Consider the following 8292-nt stretch of genomic DNA (forward strand, 5'->3'; position numbering starts at 1 on the left):
GCAGCTGTCTTGCAGTAACCGACAACAAATCAGTTTTCTAATAACGATCGATCTTAAAACTTGGGAGTGTTTTTTTCATTTCTAAGAATGCTTGAAAATTTCTACGTCTCCTAAAACATCTCATTTCTCTTATGTAGCGCTAGACCTGTGAATAAAAGTGTGGCAAACAAAATAAGCATCAAAACTGGGGTCCATTGTGTGATCTTTGATCAATCCTACACCCCTAATTTACACAGTTATGATCTTGAAGACACAGTAGGGTGAGCGTGGGTCAACTCACAGCTTTCTCCAGGAACAGTTGGTCTCCTGTTAGATGGTAGGTGCTCAGCAGCCCCCCGAGGACGCGTATGGTCGTCTCAAAAAGATTCACGTCCACGTTCTTGCTGAAGGACAGCTCCTTCTCTATCCAGTCCTTTGCTTCTGCGAACTCTGTGCCAAGTGAGATGAATTACAGCCGTGTGAAAAGGGGGGAAAAAAAAAAAAAAAAGAGGACAAGAAAGAAATACATTTGCGTGGAGGAGTTTCGCCTCCGGTGATGGCATCAAGTGGACTAGTAACAGATTCCAGAGCCCCCCACCGAGGCTTTGTCAGAGGAGAGCAGTGCTCCGACTTAGCTGAGCGAACAGGATGTAGGATCAAGATGCAGCACAAGCACAGGGATCGCTTTCATATTCTACACATTTACAACAATGCAGACGCGCTGCCGTGTGACGCTAGCAGCAAGTGATATAACCTTGAGCCTCCTCCTAACTCCACACCTGCAGGTTTCTGTTTTCATACGTCGAGCCTCCAGCCCCTTCAGACTTTCTCCCGCCGGAGAAACAGAAGGCTTTGTACAACTTTGTTCATATGTGCAGCAGAGCCACGAAATGCCTACAAACACACTTTGAAATGCAAAACTGATGGACTTTGAAGCTTGTTAGGATCAAATGCAAAGCAAATGGAACACTTCTACACAAACTGTACAGAAAGAGGGGATGCAAACAGATGTCTCAGCTTCAAAGAATTCAAACCGTTTGGTATCTATGTGATCACTGCCTGACCTTCAATCCTACTAACAGTTAGGTAGAAGTTACATACGCGATCATATTGTACACAGAGCGGTAGAGAAAGAAATAGTCATGACCTGCACATTCCTAAAGGCCTGAGGAGAGACATTTGTGCATTCCAAGGTTAACACGAGAAGAATGCACATGGGAGCACGCCAGATAAAAACAAATATGTCTGATAATTTGGTATTTTCCTCACAAAGTCTAGAGTGGTTCAGTATATTGGAATTAAACAAAGATAGCGGGAGAATGTTGACCAATCAACAGCACTGCATCCATCTAGAAGGAGCAAGTAGAGAAGGAAGAGAAGTAATAATTGACTCTGCACTCTGAATCCAGCTCCTACACATGATGCTTTTTGAAGTTTCTATTTACGTACAAACCTAAAAGTGTGGATGTTTAAGCTATCTAGAATATCTCTCCATATTTGTACTCTATTTGATGTCAGCACTGAAACATTTCACTGAGCCTTTAGATAGAATAAGTGACATGTGATACCTTCTTTGAGGCCCATAATCCACATGGTGTCCAATGAATCGATCAGCGTCAGGCCCAGACTGAACCATTCACCAAAAGACTTGGAGATGGGTTTGAGCTCGTCGTGCCCCCAGGCGTGGTTCTTGTAGCCTTTCCACGCGTGTCTGAAGGCATCACGTACGGCCTCCAGTCGGTCTGGAGCTGCAGTAGAAACTACAAACAGCAGAAAAGGGATGAGAAATAATCAAAGTGCTGTGTTTCCCCCCAGGAAGCCCTTTCAACAGCTCGTTTTCTGATTATTTGCAGCGGCGGAGGGATTATTTCGTTCCACGTGTTGACGCTTTGAACGCACCAGGACTTCATCTTCCAGGTTTGAAATGTTCAAATGTGCAGGCAGAAACAGGTGCGGGGCTTTAAAACGGCATATAGAAGTAAAGCTGGTCAAAGCTGGGTGAAAGAATCTGTTTGAAAACTTTCTGTGTAAGAAAACTTTGCACTTTTCGCTGCACCGTTCATCAAACTCGCTGAGCGTCAAGATGCTGACCTTCCAGCGGGACGGTGTCGGCAGGGTTCACGGCCGCTGGAGGGACTGCAGCTTCTTTCTCATTGGCTGACGGCGGCGGCTCCGTGGCCTGGTCGGCTTCGATCATCGCTCCTCTCCAGCTGCGTAATAAAAATTTTAAAATACCATACACCTGAATTATTCATACGTGCCTCTCTGATCCATACACTACGACGACTACAGAGCCTCAGCGCCGGTGGAAAACATTTGTTAACATGTCAACAAAACCTTCAGTAGAGCTTTTATAAAGCGAAAACAGCAGACAACAAACAGGTCACCTGACAATCTTCTTCTCTTTGCCCTCCTCTTCGCCTTCTTCCTCTCGAACCACCTCTTGTTCTTTCTTTTCCCCGCCGACTGTGTCTGAAGCATTTCCATCTTTCTGCAGGTTCGGTGGACCTCTTTTGTTGGGAAATGTCTTTTTCTGTGGATAAACAAACGGCTAGAGCTAGAAACAAGGGAGATAACATGAACACCTCATGGCAAGGGACTCATAAGTATGCAAATATATGGTCCACTGGATGCACGTATCAAGAATGACCTTTTAAAAAACGCCATTTGAGAGCATCTTGTGGAGCTGTGACAGGGTTCCAGAGTAACTTTTCACACTGATTGCACCGGTGCACAAGACGTAGCACATCATTTAGGTGCAGCCAAAGTTTTCCACAGCATTTTAAACATTACCTTTTATGCCAGCTAATGTTCTAACACATTATGTAAATGGATGTAAACAGGAAATAAAGATGCACATATTTAGTAGATGTTTGTCCTTTTGCACAAGAACGATCTGATACTTAATGTTAGCAAAACCTCGCTCTGCCTTTCCATTATAATGAACAAAGGCAAATTTTACAAACATTTCTTGGCTTTTTTAGTGCTTCAATTTGAAACCCTGATGCTCTCATGCATAATGTTGATAATTTATCATATTTCCGTGTTTCTCACAGGTTTAGAATTTACTTGCGGTGGTGGTAAAGGTGTAACCCAGGTTGTTTTCTCACATTTCCAGATGCCCCCTAAAGGCCTCACATGCTAATTATAAGCAGTTGCTAGAATTTACTGATGTTCCTAAACGCTGCACATGCATCAGTAGACACTGCAATTTACTGATGCTCCCCAAACGCCCCCACATGCATCACCCAGACAGGTGTGTGGCCAAAAACCAAGTGAATTTATCTACCTGGGCAGGTTGCCCAGAGACACAGACAGGCCGGCTAAATATCAGGCACGCTGGTGCGACCGATGAATATGTTTTGTTGACAGATTTTTTTCAGTTGCACCCAAATGGTTGCACTCTGGAGCCCTGTGTTAAATAAACTACTGTTCCAGACCCAAAACTACAAATATTTAGACTGACACCACGCCAAGTCAGGTGGAAATATTAGGATTTGTTGTCAACTGTTTTAGCAATACAGCTTTAAGAAACCATAATATAGAAGGAAACTGTAAAAGTATATTCGTCTCATAATTTACTGATGCACTCGATTAAGGAGATTAAACAGAGAAAAGCAGTTGTGTTTCATGATGTCACTTTAATAATATAAATGTAATGTGTCTGATTGTAATGCAAGACTAAGTATAATTAACATGTTTCATTAATATGATAGATCTTTGGGGGTTGGACCGCTTTTTGGCAAAAAACTGCAGATAAGAACTACTTAATCTTGGCCAACAAGCATTTTTATATTTTAATTGATGTCAACTGATATTCCTTAAATTTAAAAAAAAAAAAAGCAATTACAAGTCTAACCTTGGTGGGAGGTTTCGGCAAAATGGGGACATTTGGTCCTTTGGGCTCCACTACAACGTCCGGATGCACAGCTGGCTCCAGATGTGGCCCAGCGGCAGGAGCTGGAGGCTGGTCACCTGCAGCCGGATCCAACGCTGGCTTCACACCAGGAGGGACGGCCTTCATGTCTCTGTCATTGACCTCCAGCCAGTCCTCCCTGTCGGACAGCCCTGCACACACGAAACAGACAAGAAAATGATTACCATTATAAACTGCTACTGTATCATAGCTCTGATACTGGGGGGAGAAAATACTTTGAATGATGTAAAAACTGAGAATGAGCAGTTTAAGCAGGCGTATGACACCTCATCCTTTTGAGTTTTCCAAGTTTGCAAAGATCCGTAAACTACTCATTGTGCACATGCTATTCTGTCAGAGAATCTTAACTAAATTTAAGCTTAAAATGGCTTTTTTTCACATTTCATTTAAACATTGACCAAACATAAATCTTTTGCACCAGATTTGGTAAAAAACAAAAAAATTACGCACTTCTTGGTGCAACCGTGAAGCCAAAAGTGACTCATCTACGACTGACAGTCACGTGACAAAAATTCTGCAACTTTTTGGCTGAACTGCAGGCTGTGTTTAATTAATTAAAACCCACTAAAATATATGTAGTAAAATGCATCGAGTATATAGAGTCGATTTTTTTTTTTTTGCAGTAATGGTAAGGCCAGTGGGAACTTGGGAACAGTTGTGTATTTTGATGAATTTTTAAAAAAATTTCTTTGTAAAATAAACAGTCCAACTTTCTTATTTATATGATTTATGGCATTTTAACTTTGCCATACTGTATAAAGAACATTTTTGAGTTCCCTCTACTTGTAGCCATGGTTGTGGTGGAGGTTTCAAACTTTAAATTGGATTTTAAAAAAACAAACAAAAAATGAACACATAGTGAATAAAAATGTGACACCTACAAACTGTAGCTGTAGGAGTTCAGAGGGTGAAAATGCTGAATTTTTTTAGATTTATCCACCGAGTGTGGATTTCATTTAAAGCACAAAAATGTTCTAAACCAATAAAGAAACTGACACCTATCAATGTTTTATCCTGGTGTGTTGAATTGATCAGACACAGACTATATGCAATCCCATCAGCTTGAGCTAGCTAAAGCAACAGCACCTTCGTCTGTGGATGTGTGCACGTGAGCTGGGCATCGGCCGGTTACCTCTCCACTGCTCTCTGATGCTGGGGTAGGAGAGCAGTCCTAGTATGAGCAGCAGAGCCAGCAGGAACAGGATGAGGCTTCGCTGGAGCCGAGACAGCTGCTTCCATTTCTGTAGGCAGATAACAAGCAAATGGCGCTAACTGCACTGAAACATATCCAACGGCTCCGACTTGCAATCACCAACGTCTCAAAGCAGACTCTAATACGCTCCCCACCCCCCTGCAAATCTATTTATGCTTCTTTTAAAGCAGCAGAGTAAAAAAAAAAAAAGATGGAAGACTGATGGCCCTCCTTACCCTGTATAAATTCAGCATCTCTCTCCACTTGGTGTGTTGCTGCAAGAACACTGACAGATCACAAATAAAACATCTAACAAGCTGAACCCAGGAGTGTAAAGGGAGGGACGAAACCAGGGCCTCTGAGGATATAAGACTAGCAGGCAGGCCGGTGCCACTCTGTCGGCTGCTCTAATTAACACCTGTGCAACACCATGAAACTATTGAGCCATCGTCTGTGAGCTACGATGAACACACAACAGACTTCATCTCCGGGGACGTTTTCTTTTGTACTTTGCTATAGTTCTGTCAGCATAACAGCGCGGGGACAGTGTGTACGGTGCAGCGGTGCAGAAATGTTTTCCTGAAAGTTGGAGCCACCACAAGACTCAATGTATATATAAACATTTTGATAAAGTTAGATTTGGAGTAAGACTTTTTATAAGAGTAAAAAAAATCCTAGAGAATATTTTACTTCACAGAAAACAGGTATTTCTTGTTGGGATGATTGCGCATCAGTCTTTTGCCTTCATGCAGGCTTTACGTGCCACATAGTGTGTTATTAAATTACTAATTTTAAAGTCACACCAATCAAAGTGTTTAATTATGATGGGAAAATCAAACACACGATGAAGGCTTGAATTAATTTCTAGGATAGCTTCGTTAATTTGTCAGTATTAAACAATAATTCCTAATGAGATAATTCATACATCGATGCACCCTGGACATGGATAAACCACAGAATTGAGACGGATGGATGGATTCATTACTCAATTTAGCATTACTAATTAATTTAAGTGTAAAATCAGTACTTGCCAATGAGATGATAAGCTTTTTATCTACAGCATCAGTCTGATGGAGCCGACTGGAACTCCACTTAAATGTGAAATAACTTAAAATTGTACCGACTCAATATTTAATTAATACAATAAATATACTGTCATTATATCTAATTTAACAAGTCGAGTATTTGAGCTAATGAACAATCAAAAATCAATTCTTTAAGAAGAATAGTTACAAAAAATACTGATTACAAAGGAGAAACAAAAGCAACACATTTGATGACACGCAAGTTAACAAATGTTAAATTAAATTTAAGGCTTTTCACACTTTCGAGGCAAACAAATTACATGCTTTATAAGACTTTTCAACACCAGCAGATAGTAATTATTGTGTAGATGTTACACTTCAGTAAAACGCATGATTTCCAGTTGATAACGAAATGGTCGTCAGCAGAGCTTTCTTAGTGTTTGACCTAATGTCTGCATCATGGCTCCAAATGGGAAAAAATCTCCAGAGGAACTGAAAAATCCAACTGTAAGACTTCACATAGCCGAAAAAGAATACAGTCAGATTAATGACCAACAAAAAATCAATGGAAATGGAGTTGCAGCAGTAATTAGGAGGTATAGACGAACCGTAGCACCACTACTCAGAGCTGCAGCAGTCATCGTCCTTAAATTATGTCATGAATAACGTGCTACTTGGACAATCGAACTCTAAAATAAACACGTGGACAAGTGCTTTAGATGTGGCACACAGGCTTAAAAGAGAAACAAGAGATTCAATGACTTAGAAGAACAATTCATAACAGCAACTTCTATTGATGGTGTAAAAGAAAAACAAGCCTTTACTTGCTCTTCAATACAAAACTCCAAGAATAAACTTTGCTTTAGAACATGACAAGAAGCCCGATGAATGTTGGAAGCACAATCTTTGGTCAGATGAGACCAGGATATATTTGTCTGGCTCAGATGGAGTGAACCCGGCCAAGAGCGCCACAGTGAATTCATCGTCCCGACAGTGAAGCACAGAGGCGGGAGTGTGATGAGACGAGGCTGCAGGAATGAAAAAGTCGTTGGGGATGCAGCACCATAAACCGCCTGTGGATACACCACGATTCTAGCCGCCAACATATTCCTTGGCAGAAATGAAATATTCTAGCATGATAAAAAAAAAAAAGAGAGAGAGAGAGAATCGAACAGAGACTGAAAAGTTTCTGAAGAAAAATAAAAGATGAAAACTATGACCTGGACAAGAATGAAGAATACTTCTGGGGTACTTTTGAAAGAAACATAGAGCAACACACCCCTCCGGCAAAGAGCAGCTGAAAAACTCTCAGTAATCGAAGGGGTGCTGGCTTCTGTTGCACTTTTAATATAGTACATATTAACTGCTTGTTTTTATTTTTGCATGAGATCAAGTACACTACTGTTCAACTTTAAGTGTTGCAATTCGTGTAAAATGGGGCAACTTTAAAGGCTTGTTTTGAGGGACTAGATTAAATGCTTTATAACCTGTTTCAATACCAGCAGACAGATGTGCAGATGTTATATTTCTGTTTTTAAAGCTCATACCACAACGAGCAAGAGTTACTTTTTCATTTCCTCTACCTGCACTGGAGGCAGAGAAACTCACCCCATGTACCAAATTCAATGCTTCCACCTAATATACATCTTTGGAAACGTGGAAGGAACCCAATATAAATAGGGGGAAAGTGCTTAGTGAAGCCTTGTGCTCCATGCGAGCAGCCAGCACCGAGCCAACGAGCCACTCAAAGGAACATGATTTGCAGGGAACGGTTTTCTCAGGAACCATGAACCGTCGTCAAATTTGACGGCCGACGGGCGCAGAGGAGTGCCGAGGCAGATCGACAGCTCCGCCATAAAGTCGGCTCCGTGGAAGAAACGTCAGCTGATATACTGCCGGAATAAAAGCTTACAGATCGGTCGATGCGAGCGCTCGTTTGCCTTTTCAATCCAGAGAGCAGAATGAATCCCATTTACGAGAGTCGAGCGTGTCGTTAAAAAGTGATCCAAGTAATTAGGTTGGAATGATTTAGGGAGTGTATTTGATTATGATCGGCAGATTTTCTGAAACATAAATTTAAAACAGTTTTAAGAGTTTATGAAAAAAAAAATGCATGAAAAATGTGATTCCAAACTATTTTTATGGAAAAGTTAAAGTGG

General features: G+C 41.2%; 1 protein-coding gene across 1 annotated transcript in view; it reads right to left on the minus strand.

Annotated features, from left to right (window-relative positions):
• man1b1a (mannosidase, alpha, class 1B, member 1a) overlaps window positions 1-8292 on the minus strand; it is a 31386-nt gene that overhangs the window by 15182 nt on the left and 7912 nt on the right. Inside the window, exons 3-8 of the mRNA XM_008298993.1 lie at window positions 5049-5157; window positions 3839-4047; window positions 2367-2512; window positions 2071-2189; window positions 1548-1739; window positions 281-429 (exon numbers count right to left, since the gene is read on the minus strand). Coding sequence (XP_008297215.1) covers window positions 281-429; window positions 1548-1739; window positions 2071-2189; window positions 2367-2512; window positions 3839-4047; window positions 5049-5157 — 924 coding nt within the window. The remainder of the gene's footprint in view (window positions 1-280; window positions 430-1547; window positions 1740-2070; window positions 2190-2366; window positions 2513-3838; window positions 4048-5048; window positions 5158-8292) is intronic.

Source organism: Stegastes partitus, unplaced genomic scaffold (assembly GCF_000690725.1).
Source record: "Stegastes partitus isolate 25-593 unplaced genomic scaffold, Stegastes_partitus-1.0.2 Scaffold1369, whole genome shotgun sequence".
NCBI classification, from domain to species: domain Eukaryota; kingdom Metazoa; phylum Chordata; class Actinopteri; family Pomacentridae; genus Stegastes; species Stegastes partitus.